At 40.4% G+C, this 17,031-nt stretch overlaps 1 protein-coding gene across 1 annotated transcript in view; it reads right to left on the bottom strand.

The window, feature by feature from the left end:
• The window catches only part of EED (embryonic ectoderm development), a gene marked incomplete at its 5' end in the record, with an annotated part of 15,188 nt that extends 457 nt beyond the window's left edge, over positions 1-14,731 (bottom strand). The window contains 10 exons of the mRNA XM_008949423.1: positions 834-907; positions 1,347-1,505; positions 2,243-2,348; positions 3,476-3,609; positions 4,525-4,616; positions 6,158-6,239; positions 6,357-6,482; positions 7,220-7,285; positions 9,697-9,789; positions 14,579-14,731. Of these exons, the coding sequence (XP_008947671.1) occupies positions 834-907; positions 1,347-1,505; positions 2,243-2,348; positions 3,476-3,609; positions 4,525-4,616; positions 6,158-6,239; positions 6,357-6,482; positions 7,220-7,285; positions 9,697-9,789; positions 14,579-14,731 (1,085 nt within the window). The remainder of the gene's footprint in view (positions 1-833; positions 908-1,346; positions 1,506-2,242; positions 2,349-3,475; positions 3,610-4,524; positions 4,617-6,157; positions 6,240-6,356; positions 6,483-7,219; positions 7,286-9,696; positions 9,790-14,578) is intronic.
• Positions 14,732-17,031: the final 2,300 nt, after the last annotated feature.

Raw genomic sequence — 17,031 nt, 5'->3', positions numbered from 1 at the left:
CTCTGTACCCCAGAGGTGGAGCGGGGAAAGCAGGAGCCCCCGCTGGCTCACCGGCTCGGCTTCCGCCACAGCGCTGACCCAGAGCTCACTGAGCCACATTACTGGCCCTTACCCATCTTCCTTCCCAGTGGTTAGGAAGAAAAATATCACAACTGGGTGATTAAAGACTGAATCATTTTTTGGAACTTTGTACATTAATCTGTGTATATATGTACACACATTTACAGAGATTATATTAAAAGAGCTATAACTATATATCATTTACTACAGTGTATATACAAATATAATGAATTTATTATTATATGTTGAATTTATTATATAATATATTATTTATATACATAGGGCATATACATTTTTAGACATTTTAATGTTTATCTATCTCTCTATACGTACGTATAGAAGACATGCTGTAAAATTGCCTGGCCGCACAGGTGAGGATTTGGAAAGCCACACTGCTTTCTCCACACTGTGCTCATAGCCAACCTTTACACCCTCATCACTCTGGTCCTTTCACCTAGTTCTCCTTTGTCACATGCTACACTCACCTGCCACATCTTGTCTTCATTGCTTTGTAAGCTCTCTGAGGAACAAAGTGTCTTTTACTGTATCTACATATGGTACCCAGCACAATCTGACTGGGCCTCTTGGCACCAATGTAACATTGTTTTTTACTGATTTACTGTTAGCTTTTAGGGGCTCGGAATATTTGCTTACTTGGTTGTTAAAATGCAAAGTGACTACCACTGCTAAAGAATTTATTTATTTATCAGAAAAAGGAAAGTATCTCAACTCCCTGTCTTGACAAAAATAAAATTAAAAAAAAAAGTACTCACTTGGCTTTATGAGGATCTTCTATTTCTAAATCCCAGACATAAAGTTTGCCAACCTGATTGCCCAGAGCAAGCATCTGTAAAAGAAAGCAAAGGATAAAGAAGTTTTAAAATACTATCTCAAAAAAGGGAATTCAAAATTTTTTTAAATCTCTACAGCTGACAAATTGTGTGTGAATCCTTGAACATAAATAACTTAATAAGTTTGTTGGAAATGCCATAAAATTTCCCTCCTTTCTTCCACATCATTATCCATCTCTGCAGATGAGGGAGGCAGATATCAGTAAGCACACCTTGATGGAAAAGTAGTATTTATTTGGTAGAACTCTTTCCATCATGCAGAATCCATCATGAAAAATCTAGAGCTCCTCCAGTTTCATGTCAAGCCTCTTGCAGCAAGTCATTCTGCTTCCCAACCACCACCTCACATGAACCAGAACTTCCTATGCCCATAAATATGGAATCAAGGAAAAGTTGCACACCTTCAAATACAGCAAGGGCAAAGCTCACACATACCTTTTGCCAGAAATCCATTGAGAACCTCATGTACCATATATCACATTGACTGTAATCAAATCTCCCAAGTATTGTCACATTTGACTCACTGGGCTTGATTTTATCTATATCGTCTTCCATTTTACCAGGTTTCCAGCACACAATAGCATTTTCACAAGACTGGAGGGAAAAAATGGGGAAAAAAAAAAAATCACCTATATTTACAATTTATATCTCACATTCAGTCTAACTATCATTATAACCAAATATTTCATCTCACAGCTTTCGTAATGACATTCTTAAAAAAAGTACAATTGTAAAATCTCACCTCTGTCCTTATATCACAGCCACATCACCAAAAAACAACAGGTCACTGCCCATGGCTGGGAGCCTGTGCACCCACAGCTTTGACAGGTAACAGAGCTGCAGGAGCCCCCTCACCCACTGCACAGGACGCCAACCAGACGTGCTTAATCACACCTTGATGAGCAGCTTAAATTAACCTTGACTGGAGGATTATTCACCCAGTCTCTTCGACCAACTGGATTGTGCATGCACCAATTTCTGGCAACAACACATGAATCAAAGCTACTCTATTAGAGGAACCCTCTTTCCTCCCTTCAGCAGCAGGAGCCCTCACCAGTATCTGTATATTCTCTTTCTCTATGTTCCACACAGATGCTGGTTGGCTGGTGTCCTTCTACTTTTAGCAGAGCTACAGCTGTAGTAATAAATTTACTTTTTAAGTACAAGCCATTTATCCACACATCCTAACAGCTGCCAAAATTCACCATACTCTCCATAAAATCTTCTGACATTGCATAGTAATTTAACCTGAGATCCAAATGCTAGTAAAACTACTTCTAAAACTTTCTAAGCAAATAAGAGTAATACAGCTTTAAAAACTGCAACATTACCTTGGAAAGAATGAGATCTCCCAACCACCGTACACAGTCAACGTAGTTTCTGTGAATGTCTCTCGTAGAAAAGTCAGGAAAGTGAATTTTTTGGGAAATAAAAGGCCTATGGAGAAAATTGCCAAATGAGATTCAGAGAAACACAGAAGCACAGCTCTAATTTTTAATGGCCAGCTTTAACATATCTTGATGTTAAAACATATCAGATAGGCTTCTCCTTTTAACGGTTTTATAACTAAGTAGATCTAGTAATTTTAGTTGTTTGGGGTTTTTTTAATAATAATAAAAAGGAACAGCCCCTGGTTTCATCCTCAGGAAATTCCTAATAACTGGTTTCCTATATATGAGGCCATGCAGAGACAGGGCTGAGCAAAACCATTCCTTCAGATGCTGAATGCAGCTCCTGTTGCAGATACTTCAAGAACCAATTAAAACTCAGTTTTCCTGCTGCTGCTTCTGCAACATCTAAATTGTTAAACAGAAATGCACACTATTAAAAAAAAAAAATCATTTTAGAAAAAGCACTCTAAAAAAAAGCATCATTTAATATTTGGTAACATTACCAAAAAAAGCAAGAGTATTTTCACATCTAGTCTCACTGCTGAACATGTTCAGTGAGTTTTAGACTCTTCAGTTCTCTCACTGGTTTAACTGGAAGTTAAGATTAAAAAGTTGAGGAACTTCACAAAGGGGAATTTATCCATCATGTATCTAATTGCTGTGTTTACTTGACTACCTATATCTGAGGTCAGATCAGAGAATGATGAAAATTAAGCTTATTGCTACATAAACAGTTTTGTCCCCAAATAACAGATGCAATAACTAGTAATAACTACTCAGTATAGAACTGTTTTTATGTTTAATTACACAGCTTTGACTCCCTCCTAGAAACGTTGAAGTGAGAGGAAGAACAGCCACGGACATCTTGAAACAGTGAAATACAAACTTTAATTAAGAATAACAAAGATAATACCTCCAGGCCTTTTCTAATCAAGCAGGCAAAAACTATTTAAAACATTTAAAAATAAGTGTCTCAGGACTTTGACTCTGAATTCAATAAAATTCTATTGAATCAAACATCAATAAGACACATCTTCTAGAGAGATTCAGTATCTAGCACAATCCCCAGGTCACTCACTATCCCCAGAACTCCCCATTTGGATAGGAATTAACCTGGGCCACTGATGAGAATATTCATGTTTTGTAAAGACAGCCAAGATGAAGACTACTTACCTGTTAGTTTTATTTGGGTTGTACTCATAAGACTCTTTGATGGCATTTATCATTCTCTTGGAATTAATTCTCCAGAGTTTTAGAGAGTGATCCATCCCACAGGACATGATTTTTTCACCAAGAAGATCATAATCCTATATATATGAAATAATTTTGAGCACCCCCAGCCTAAACTGCATTATAACGACTCAGATTTTATTCCATCAAAACAGCATTTTCTGCACAGAGAACACAATAAAACTGTGTATTTCAAATAGAAAAAAATATTAACAACTTAACCATGCTCACTGCAAAGCAGCACAGTAACTCGGTAATTATAGTCAATCTCTTTTAAGAATGAGAGGCATATTCAACAGCACTGAGACAATGAATCTATCAGTAGCACTCTCCCCTCAAAAAATGCCCTAGGTTGCATTTTATGGAGCAACTCTGGCTGAATTCCAGGGCTACAACATGGGTAATGACTGTTTGCAATCACACGAGAATAATGCAGTCTCAGGTTTCACAGAGAAGCACCCCTCACCTCTCAGGTCACACAAGAGGCATGGAAGCAGTTCTTAAGAGTGGCATATCAGAAGTCTAGTTGGTATTTGCCGGGTACCAGTGTCTGCTCACAGCCACTGAAAAGCAGCATAACTCACCTGAAATAACCTCTTACATTCACCACGTGCCTCTCAAGGCTCATTTGTACTTGCTGCTTTGCCTTGAGAAGACCTCAAGAACTTTAAAAGTGGGACCATGATGAAAGTTTTTACTCCTTCTAGCCCCACTGAGCTCTATCTTCTTTAATTCTAGGCTGCACTGTGAAAAACAACTAGCCACTGAAACAAAGTGAACACCTCTCCTGTATATTGAAAGGTGGGCAGATCAAACCATCTTAGATTTAAACTCGTCTATCCCCTTAAAACAGTATTTATGCACTTCAGGCTTGGGGTTTTTTTTTAAGTAGGTATAATATCAGAACAGTGCACAAGAGGATAAAAAGTTGCATATTGTAAGCTTACTACCCTTTGTAAATCTAGGTCACTGCCCCACAGTCTTCCACTTACTGCACTTAACACCTCATCCCTGTGCCCTTCTACTCCTCCAAATATTGCAACCAGCGTGTCTGTCTGGATGTTCCACAGTCTCAATGCATGATCTATAAAGAACAAATAAAATTACATGCTGCTTTTTATATGTACATAGGAATAATATATTTCAGCTTAACTACTTTCAATAACAGGTGTTCATGTAAATAGCAAAAAGGCACTTAATTCTGCTAGACTTGTGAAAAACAATAGAACTGCATTAACTAAAATTACCACCACAACTCACCTATTGTTAAAGAAATTCTGTAATTGAGGAAGTGTGCCCACTCCCCTCCCCGAGGGACAGCTTCAAGCAAAAATATACTTGGATCTTTAGATCACCCAAAAAATGAAGAGTCTGATCTTGGACAAGTACTTATACCAAAAAACGCTAAGAATTCCTTTCAGCCATTCTTACATCAGCATTCAGACAGGACATGATTTTTCTTTTCTTTTTTTTTTTTTTTAACCTTTAAAATATTATTCTATATGAACCACAGACTGCAGGGATAGGAGAAACTCTTCTTATACTATGTACTCCAAAGCCAATTGGGCTAATCCACTTGTTTAAAGAAAGTTCTAATAATTTCTAATGAAGAACCTCTAGTGTATTAGCTATTTGGAAATCTGAAGCTGTAGCACATTTCCCTTTTGGATTCCACAAGTACACTGCACTGAATTACACTGACACCAGCTGGAAAGCCACACAGTCCCAAATATTTTCCTCTTTTTCTATTCATCTCTCAGCCAAGCAGTTCTGAAACTCCAATATTCTCCTGCCTCATGATCTCCTGGAGACAGTACCTGGTCCAAAGATCACACATTAAAACTTGTAGTACTAAGGCTGATGTCAAATGTTTCTAAAAAGAGAACCTAAAAATATACAGGACTCAAGTAATTCAACATTACAGACCTACAGCATAAACTGGACAGCTGCAAGAATCAGAGAAGTTCCCAACTCCTATCCACACGTTGCTTCACCAGTAATGCCAAATGTGCTGAAGTCCATAGTCCCCTTAGCGAAGGTTTCCAACTTGAGCCCTCCTGAAGGCTTTACTCTTGCTCCAGATCAGATATTCCCTTACTTAACAAAACAGTCAAGATCAGCTGTGACTGTTCAGACATTCTGGGCAAGCCTGTAAGACACCACACCAAAAACTCACTTCTCTCTTCACTACTCTGCTTTCTACACAAAATCCAGTTAAAGTCAGAGCTGCTCCTGAGCGACAGAGCATCCCGGTTTCCCCCATGAAGGGTGGTGAACGCTGCTTGCGGCACTGAGACATCCCCACTAGATGGCAACAAGATTCAACAACTCAAAAAATTTAACTCCACTGCCAGAGCAACCCCAACCTGCATGCTTGTTCTTCCCTAACAGTAGCACTGCTCACAATCCCTTTGCACACACGTGAAGTTATGTTTATTGTAGGCCATGGATTTAATATGTACAAGACACGTAGCCATAAAAGAGCAAGATATGCTCTAGATTTTCAAGGCAAACTCTCTCAGTAGCATTCACAAAAAATTCAGAGATTTTTGGCCGTTTTCAAAGCCAAAATCCAATCCAAAGTATCCTGATTTACACAAAAACAGAAGAGGGGTTTTTCCTCACCTTTGCTTACAGATAAAAGAAGATTTGGGTCTCTTGGATGGAATTTCAGTTCATTGATTGCATTTCCATGGCCCACATAGTGCTAGGATAGAATTCAGAGACCAAGTTGTTATTTCCCCTCGTGTTTGCATGTATTAGGAGACATAAATTTCCTGCCTTACTGAAAGACAAGCTGTATCTTTAAGTTTGGAGCACTCACCTTTATGCACTGCATTGTAATAGGATTAATTATCCTAATGATACCCCTGGAGCCTGCCACAGCCAGAAGAGGATGGCTTGTGTTGCTATCATATGTCCACGCACAGGTATAGAAATTTTCATCTGCCTGCATCACCTCATGTTAAGGAACACATAAGAAACAGAAGATTTTTGCTTAAAAATTAAAAAGGGTAGAATTTTTTTTTTTTTTTTAAGTAAACTTGTTGCAATTTTATGCAAGTGCCCAGGAGTCTCTGCTAGACCCGGTAAGAGAAAGATTATACATCTGCAAATATAAGCAACATCACCTTTTCTACAGATGCCAATTTCTTTTTTCTGTTCCAATATATACAAGGAACATCTCTCTTGACATCACTTTTCAATCTCTTTTTCCAAAATATCTAGATACTGGTAATAAAATGAAGATGAATCAAGACCAAGTTCCGAAGTTACTGGCTTGTGTACTGCAAATGATCAACAAGTTATTACCACTTCAAAGCAGCACAAAAAAAAAAAAAAATTCTTTGGCTTTAAGCCAAATTCCAATTCACAGGGAAACAGAGACCACTGTACAGCAGTGAGTGTAAAACATCACTCAAGTGTTCAGATGATTAAACTGATGGAGAATTGGTTTTCAAATATTTTAAGATTCATGGTCCATGAATCTGCATTTTTAATATTTTTTCAATAGTAGGGACTCTAGGATGTGGGAAAGAGGTAACACTTGGATCTAACATAAGGAATGTATTACATGAACAAAGTATTAAATCACAGACAAAACTTCCATAGACTTTTTTCCTATAAAGCTTCTTCATTTTTGCTAACCAGGTAGCAAGTAGGTGGCTTTTCAACTTGAAAGGATACATCAGCATCCACATAGGACTGCAACAGACGGATTTCACCTTGGGAATGACACTCATATAAAGTAACCTGGAGAGGAAAAAAGTGCGAGAGGTTACTCCTTGTAATTTCATGCTGCTTACTTGACATATTCACCTCAAGCACTGTGTTCACTTTTGGGCATCTCAATACAAGAAAGACATCCAGATACTGGAGTGGGTCCAGAGAAGGGCAACAAAGTTGGTGAAGGGTCTAGAGCACAAGAGTTATGAGGAGTGGCTGAGGGAACTGGGGTTGTTTAGCCTCGATAAGAAGAGGCTGAGGGGAGACCCTGTCACTCTCTACAACTCCCTGAAAGGAGGTTGTAGCAAGGTGGGCACTGATCTCTTCTCCAAAGAAACAAGTGATAGGACAAGAGGAAATGGCCTCAAGGTACACCAAGGCAGGTTCAGGTTGGATACTAGGAAAAATTCCTTCACCAAAAAGGTTATCAAGCACTGGAACAGGCTGCCCAGGGAAGCAGTTGAATCACCATCCCTGGACATGTTTAAAAGTCATGTAGATATGGTGCTAGGGACATGATTTATCAGTGGACTTGGCAGTCAGGTTAATGGTTGGACTTGATGGTCTTAAAGGTCTTTTCCAACCCAAACAATTCTACGATTTCAGAAAGAAATCACAAGCACCTGTGTATTCACTTCCTGACAGGGAGAGGCTGTGTGCCTTTATCAGAGCTCATCCATCATCTCCACCCAACAGGTAGCAATGGTTCGATAAAAGAACGCTCCAGCAGTTTCAGTAAAACACCATGCCAGGACTCCTCAGAAGTCCTTCCCAGATACTTAAATCTATTATTTGAATTGTCTTAGTAAGATTAAACTCTATTTGGAATTAGTTACTGCAGTCATTTGTACTGGGTCTGTCTGGCAAGGTTTTGATAGCAGGGCTGGAGGGGCTGCAGGGGTGGCTTTTGTGAGCTGCTAGGACCTTCCCACATGTCCAACAGACCAAATCCCAGCTGGCTCAAGGACAGATCCACCACTGGTCAAGTCAATCAGTGACAGTGGTAGCATCTCTGGGACAAAATATTTAAGAAAGGGGAAAAAAACCTGCTGTGCGACAGCAGCAGCAGAGTGAGAATATGGGAGAGAAACAACTCTGCAGACACCAAGGTCAGTGAAGAAGAAAAGGGGGGAGGTGCTCCAGGCACTGGAACAGAGATTGCTCTGCAGCCTGTGCTGAAGTCCGTGGTGACCAGGCTGTCCCCTTGCCGCCCATGGAGGTTAATGGCAGAGCGGATATCCACCTGCAGCCCATGGAGGACTTCACACCAGAGCAGGCAGATGTGCCCAAAGGAGGCCGTGACCTTGTGGGAAGCTCACACTGGAGTAGGTTTCTGGCAAGACCTCTGGACCCGTGCAGAGAGGAGCCCACGCTGGAGGTTTGCTGGCAGGACTTGTGACGTTATGGGGGACCCACACTGGAGCAGTTTGTGAAGAACTGCAGCCCATGGGAAGGCCTCACAATGACAAAGTTTGTGATAATAACAATATATGATGAACTGACTGCAACCCCCACTCCCTATCCCCCTGAGCTGCCTGCAGGGAGCAGGTAAGAGAAAATCGGGAGTGAAGTTGAGCCTGGGAAGATGGGAGGGTTTGTAGGCACTTGTTTTAAGATTTAGATTTTATTTCTCAATATCCTACTCTGATTTGATTGGTAATAAATTAAATTAATTTCCCTAAGTCGAGTCTGTTTAACCCATGATAGTCACTGGTGAGCAATCTCCCTGTCCTTATCTTGACCTACGAGCTTTTTGGTATATTTACTTCCCACTGTGCAGTTGAGGAGGGAGAGTGATAAAGCAGCGTTTGTGGGCACCTGATGTCCAGCCAGGGTCAACCCACCACACCATCTCTAACATAACTTGGTCTTTTAATGAGCCATTGATACCTTGTTTAATCTTAGTTCAGCACTTTTGGTAACTGCCAGGTGGAACGAACCTGGAAATGAAAGGTTTCTGGTTTATTCAGGAGTTATTTTCAAGACTGAAATGACATAGAACCTTGTTGAGAAAAAGTCTATAAATTCACTCCACGCAGGCCATTAATTTAGCTACTGAGCTGCCTGGCATCATTGCAGACACTTCTCATCCCATTTTAGAGCATGTGACCCTTTGGAAATAATGACGTCTACGAAGACCAATTTTAGTGAGAGGACACATTTATGTACTTCTCCTCCTTATCCCCTGTTTATATTACTGAACAATTTTTTTCTTTACTATATAGGCTAATCCCCAAATAGCTAACACATGACTTCATAAAACAATCCAGAGGCTGCAGCTCTCCCAAATAAGAGATGCTGCACACCTCGGAAATAAAGCTTTGCATATGAAGTACCCTCCGTGTGTAGTAAACACAGGCAAAGGGATGGGTTGAATGAAAAAAAAGAATGCAGCAGAACCACCCGGAAGGGCTTAGGGACAAAAACAGATTACTCACTCTGTTGCTGCCTACAGTGGCAAAAACGAGAGGATCACCTTCTTTACTGTGCCAGTTAAACTGGACTCCAAACAAAGGCTGACCATGGTCCTCCTGTAGATGTGAAGTAAGATTAGAGAAAAAACAAAATAAAACCCACAGGCGTATTATTTCTGTGAAATTCAGCTGTGGTGGTAAACAGTTTAATTGGTATGTTTTCCTCCTCAAACTACCGGGTTGCCATCCAGTATAATTTCAGATAGGGAAAAGTAAAAAAGAACAGTTTTCTACCATCACATTTTAACTTGGCTGTCTTAAGGGAGTTTAAAGGAATACTTCACCTTCCCCTCCTCTCTTCCCTCAGCAGCCCCCCCTAGGCTTTTAGAAAGTGAAGGGGAAGAACTGTTGCCTCACAGTTATGGCCACAAGCTGACAGAAGTCCTGACTTACATTTGTAGCTCTACTACTTTGTTTTGCAATTTTCAAGAAGGCAACCTCAGCATCTAAAGCCACATCTATATGTATTTTATACTGTTATAATTAGTTCCACACAAGGATTTACTACCTCACAGAGGTAAATTATTAGGACAGAAAGGAATTACAGTGGTATAAAAGGGTGGCAAAAGGCCATAGTTAACTATTACAGCACAGTTAGGTCTTGCAGCTCTATCAGACACAACAAACTCTCTCCAGTGTGTCACAATGCTGCTGCAAAGGTCATGTCTACAAAGTGTTTTCTCTTTGCCTTCACAAACAGTTACCAGAGAAATGCCAAGTATTATTTTTATACAGCTTACATGAGTATAATAGAGAAGAAAAAAAAAGTAAGTATGTTTATGAATTGTGATGAATATGGTGGTGCTTGTTAATAATTGATAACAGTATTTTGGCCTGTCCTGACAGGATGTTTTCAGTAAGAATAATGTTCATTAAAGTGCCTCCCCACAGGGGACTGTCTGGGACAGTGCAGGCAGGAAGGAAGTGTCTCATGACGGCTGTTGAGCAGCCCTCAAATGGCAGCACTTCAGAGACAATACCAGAACGTTGGCCCTGGCAGCTCTGGCCTATCCAAGAACCAAAGAATAAATTTGAGGAGGGGGTGTGGGTGAGGAGTCCAGCACTACTCAGAAAAAGTAAGTCTGGCAGAATTTAAAACAGTATTACTTACTGAGAAAGGCAATATCTGTTGCTAACAGAAATAGCTAGAAAGCAAGAAAATCTCTCAGGGATGAAGGCCGTCCTGCACTTCTTGAAGAGAGGCAACTACTTTCAAAGCTGCATACAGATTGAAAAGAACTGCTCAAAGTTTAACCTGAAGTGTTACCCACTGTAACATGAAAGAACAGACCAGTGGCTTTATGTGATGAGGGATGCAAGCAAAGATAAAAGTAGCAGGGTTATTAATGACACCAGGACAGAAGAAAAAAAGCAAGTATTCAGAATCTGTAAAGCATTACAGTTTAATTAGAGATGAAGAATGAGGAAAACTATGTCATGAAATTGCATACACAAGGCCATGATTTTTAGTGTCCAACAAAGTTATGAATTTTACTTTCTATCCTTGCTTTTTTAGTGTATTTGTTTTCCTTAAAGAGAATGGCTGAGAGGTTAAATACAGAATACTTAAAATTCCTGTGAATAATTAGTTGGTTTTGAATTGCTGTGTGAGGGAATTCATGCTGGTAAATACTGAGGACTTTTGACATACTGCACGAAGATAACACAGGTAAAATGCATGGACTCTTACTGCTTTATTACAGAGATACATCAACAGGTTTTGTGCCTGTTTTTCTGAAATAACCTTGTTCTCTACCAGGTACACCTTCTCTGATCGATTTAGGGAAATGGGATAAGTAAAGAGGAAGATGGTTTTCCCCCTCAAGATAGGATACTTTTGCAGTGTGAGTTGGGGTAAGTTTGTGATTTTCTAGACAGGACCCAGACTAGGATAAGTACTTATGTAGTAAGCAGAGCTGCACAACAGAGGGCTTCACTGTTTCCCTATTTCTATATTCGAGTACATACCTAAAGTACTTAGTAAGATTTTCAAAGACAACCTATGTCCCTGGAAAAATAACTCTGCAAGACAAACTTCTTTCAACTCCTTACACCATCTGCACTACATTCCCCACGTGCATGCAGCTATCTCAGTAATACTTGCCCACTCTAACTTTCGTCCCAGGTGCTCAGCAATGAAACGGGTTTTTCACAAAATTACACCTTTAAGTTCTGCGTGTGGTGGTTATTGTGAGATGCCAAATAGGTCACACAAATCTGACTGCTGGTTTGTACAGACAGAAGTGTGACCCACATGCTCATCCAGAAGCAGGATTGTGAAATGCCTTCTGGACCCTGGTATGAGTAAAGGGCACAAACCCCAAAGTATTCAGGTTCTTCATGCACCAGAGAAAGAAGGCACAGGAGAAAAATAGACCTGAAATCGTTATAAAAGCAAACAAATACATATTCAGTGGTTAGTTCTGCCCTTACTTGCCACCAACATGGGTTCAGTTGAATAAGGCTAGACCTGGTTCCAGACGGGGGGCAGTGAAGTAAATACCATGCCAATACAAAGGATAATCACCTGCAACTGCACAAACACATTTTAGGTCACTGTCACCCACACTGCCAGCAGGGAACCAAGTGACCACACACTGACCAGTTCCCAAAAGTGGAAGCAAGCCATTACTGGCAGTGGTTTTAGTTACCTCTCCTTCACACATCAACCAGCTAGAATCTCCCATGTGGTTGGTTACTGACTTCCAGTTCAGGGGACAGCAAGGAGAAGGAGAGAGACAGCACTGGACTGGTAACAGGCACACGAGTAACAGGTAGGGCAAGTTTTAAAAGGACCACATTGAAGCAGAAAACACATGGTTCTCTAATGAAAGATCTTAAGTAGAAGATGTATGGATGTATGGGAGGATGTGCATCAGTTTGCTCCACAGGCTCATCTATAAATGACACTTCCATTCAGCCCGCAGAGAGCAAAGAGTTCTCAGTACACCTTAGAGTAACCCAGTACTGCAAAAAGAAAAAAAAAATAAGTTTTTTTATTTCCTGTCATTTTCCAAGTTATATTTTTTGTTTTCCTGATGCTTAAATTTCACCCAAAATAACTTCCACAGTAGTGTTTAAAGAGCATATTTAGCAAGCACTGAGTTTTTCAGGCTGAACCATAACCATTTAAAATTCAAAGCACACAGTAATGGCCATATTTCTGTTTCCCTAAGGAAAAAAAAGCGAAAAGCAAAATAAGAGGGGAAAAACAAGAACAGAAAAATGGAAAAATACACAACTTATACATCCCTAAAGAATATTAAAATTAATCTCCATATCTTTAAACCATGTTGACTCTTCATTAATTTCAGCACATGCACCTTACAGCATAGTTCAAAGACCTGTAAACTATGGGATACATGATGTGAAATCCAGAGTCACAAGTGTACTTTCAAACCCACATACAGCATTAAGTCAGAGATCATCTGTACAGTATCTCCACTAGTACAGAAGAACAGGAAAAATAAAAGACAGGCCTCCTAAAAAATGAAGTAAAGAAAGAGCTACCAAATTTGGCTGCTACCTAGTCTTTGTATTAACATGCACATTTATTATTATTATCATTAATTTCAGTTCAAAGAGAAGTGGGCAAAAGTTAATACAAATACCTCACTTAGCTGAAATGCTACATTTACTCCCTCACAGCTTGATTCCACTTGCACAGGAATCTGTTTCCAGGCCCTGATCCAAATCCATGGAAGTCAGGGACTGCCTAACTTCACAGGGTGGTCTTTTGGGTCACCCTATAGCAGGGCCTGGGTTGAAACAGAACTTGTTAAATGTTTGGGAGCCAAAAGGCCTGTGCCTGTGCATAGAAGCATGACCTGAAGCCACAAAAAGCACTATCTGCAGGGCTGATTCATGAGAATCACAGAACAGCTGCCTGCCTAGGTGAAAATGAAAGATCTTCCCCTCCTCCTACACCCTGCAAGGACAGGGGGTAATTTTTATATTTAAAAAAAAACACACAAAGATCAACTTGTTTCCCAGATACTTTTGGCCGTATAAATTCCTATCACAATTTCTCTCCAGTGGCAAAGCTCACTCAGGAGTTTTCCAAGCTCCAGAGCTTTCAGCCCCTCTCACTCAGCTACACCAGGATTTTGGTAAGACATTCTGAAGCCACGTTCAGGAACAGCTCCATCAGCACAGCTCAGGAGCTAAGTGTGGGGGAACAACAAGCACCTCTTGAAGCAGTTCTGCAGAAAATACCCACTATGGAGCTGCACACATCCTCTTGTCAGCTAAATATGAAGCTTTGCAAAATTCCCATCTTGTTCCAGACACAATCTTTTCTTTATTTAGAAATCTTGTAAAAATCAAATCAGATGGCACATTTACAGCTTTTGTCACATAAATATTCCACGCAAGGCTGGGGAAGGAAAGAAAAACATCCCGATGGTGTAAGAGAACCAAAGAGAAAATTAATTCAGTCCACCACAGGCTGTCATCAGTGCAGAAGAAAACTGTTAATACGCTAAAACACGAGAACAGGGACTAAAGACCCTGTGAATCCACATCCCTTAACATTAACAGGTACTATGTGGGAAGACAAATATGACCTCGATTAGATGCAAACACATAATCACAACACTCCCAATAAATTAACCAATTATTAAAAATTTAAATTAATCAAATTGCGCTATACAGCATTTATGACAATTGCCAGAGGACAGAAAAGAACTGATCTGGTAAGTGTGAGGAAAAAACTGCTCCAAATGAGCATGGAACATAATTCTACACAGATATTTAAAGTATCTTGACACTGTCTTGCAGTCAACATCAACACTACTGCTGGCACGTGGTACCCAGCATTCCCATGGTGCAGCTTACACATACTTACCTTTAGGCTATTTACACATTTGAAGGAATATTTGCACTTCTTTGACTTCCATTTTCCTTTCCCCCAGCTTTTTCTTCCTGGTGCATTAGGAGTGTTTGTTGGCGTGTCAGGGCGCTCGGTGTTAGTGCCGCTTTCAATACTGACAGCATCATCCTGAAAACGTTCAAATGATACAGAATATAACAAAGGTACCATTAACCACTGTATAAATTCAACTAATCCCACAGCACTTGGCCTTTGCACTTTTCCTTCTCCTCCCTAAGAACCAAAGATCTCCTAGGACTTCGTGTTATTTAGATTGATGTTATTTAAATCTATTACTAACATAATGGCATTCCTCCCTAGAAACAGAACGTGAGTCACATGAGGACTAATCCAAGAGGGAGAGACATGAACTATGATCTAGTCGAGTTTCTTCAGAATACTGGCAGCAGCTCTCAAGAAAACGTCTAACAATGAAGTGGTCACTTTTCCTAGAAAACCTCTTTGACGTAGCTGAAATGAGCACTTCTGAAGTACTGAAGGAAGAGGTTGTTCCTGTGAAACCATTACGCTCATCCATACCAAGAATCTAACCATGCTGAGACTTCTGCACACCCACAGCAGCACCAGGCACAGCCCTGTTCTGTAATAAGTCAGCACTGCCATTTTAAGAGGAAGTCCCACCTCTCCCTCCTGCTCTTTCCTACAGATACTTGCTTCAGCTAAAAGCTAGGTTAAAAAAAAAAAAAAAACAAAACCAAACTTAACTTGCTGTCTGATCAGCCAACTCATCTACCTGGCCCTCCAACTGTCAGCAGCCTGAGCTAAGGTCAGGATGGGGAAAACTGAAAAAAAGGGTGTCAAAACAACCCACCCAGGTTGCTGAGCAGTTTTAGATCAGCTTAGCAGAATGAACAGAAACTATCATTACATATGGAGACCAACTGCAGGACACTACTGAAAAGAACATTTCTGTTCCCTGCATCACCCTTCACAAGAGCACTTGGACTTCATCTATATCATAACTGGTAACTCTGTGCTTCCATATGAGTAAGTTCAGCTCACCAAAAAATACTCTTTTCTTTCCCTTCCGCTAGTCTTTTCCCTTCCCATCAGAGCAGTAGGGAGAAAACAACTCATCCCAAGGCTATGTGATTTCCAGATCCGAACTAAGGGAGACCAAGGCAGACAAGAGCCTGTCACTGGAGATTAAGTGTAAAGTGTAACACAAAGCTGCACCAGAAACTCCACTAGGAATACAGAATAAGGTCAACTATAAGCATTAATACACCAATTCCCACAGAACATTTATTCTCTGTCCCAGTTTCATATCTGCATCAGAAGCTGGTAGAGATGTATCCGTCTTTGGTCAACTAACAATTCAGAAAATGAGGACATCAAGAGGAGAAGGAGGAAAGACAGCACACAAGCCTGTAAGGGAATTGCCCACACTGGAGTAATCCCCTTCACACTGCATCCCTAAAAGGGGCCAACCCTCCCCTAATACACATAACCGAGCTTAACATGGTTCCGTTTTCCAGTTTCTTCTCCTTTAGGCCAAGAAATTTCAGAGCTTGCCAAATTCTCATCTTCGAAGCACACTTGCTAGCCAAAGTCATAATATTTCACAAGGCTGAAGCTTCCTCTGAACCAGTCAGATATTACCAATATAAGAACAACAAATACCTGGTATAATGCAATTAAACCAGTTACCTGCAACTACAACATAACCAACAAAGTTGCACCCAGGACACTTGTGGAACAAAACACATCCTTTCACCAAATCGATGCTATTTTGCCAGAATCCCTGTCTTTCAGGAGTAGTGGAGTCCACCAGCAAACTCTTGAAAATTAAGTCCTTTCACCATGGAGAAAGACTGCATTTTCAACAACCAAACAGCCCACATCCCATGGTCACTGACAGCCTGCAAAGGCCACCAAAGCAAACCTGAACAACTTTAGCCACTGATCCACACATGGATTCACAAATGCTGCTGAGTAGTAAAAGAATTCAATTGTTGTACAGAGCACCTCAAACCTGCCTGTCACCTCACAAGCTGCACTTCCAGAGGCTGTGCAGGACGTGGTCCAGATCACTCGCTTTCTGCATAAATGCTCTAACCAGGGGGGAAAAAAAAACAAAACAAAACAAAACACACTGCCTAAAGCAAACACACACCCAAACAACACCTTCCACTCGAGTAACTACATAAAATACTGCTACAGACCTTGGATTAAGTCTGTATGTCAAGTGTAAAGCTATGCTATATCACTCCCATTATCTTTGTTCTAAAAAGTAGAATTTAGCCCAATTTAGAGATTAAATCCCTCAGCCCCTCCTGACGTCTGCTGACAGAAGCCTGCAAGCACTATTCCTCATCCACCCGAATACATAAATTTATGTTGCATGTTACTCCGCAACGTGACGGTGAAGACACACAAGAGACGGCTGCAAGAAAAATGGAAAATCT

Source organism: Merops nubicus, unplaced genomic scaffold (genome assembly GCF_000691845.1).
Source record: "Merops nubicus isolate BGI_N331 unplaced genomic scaffold, ASM69184v1 scaffold8131, whole genome shotgun sequence".
Lineage (NCBI taxonomy): Eukaryota > Metazoa > Chordata > Aves > Coraciiformes > Meropidae > Merops > Merops nubicus.
The sequence above is the reverse complement of the archived record's forward strand: the minus strand, read 5'-3'. Positions and strand labels throughout refer to the sequence as shown.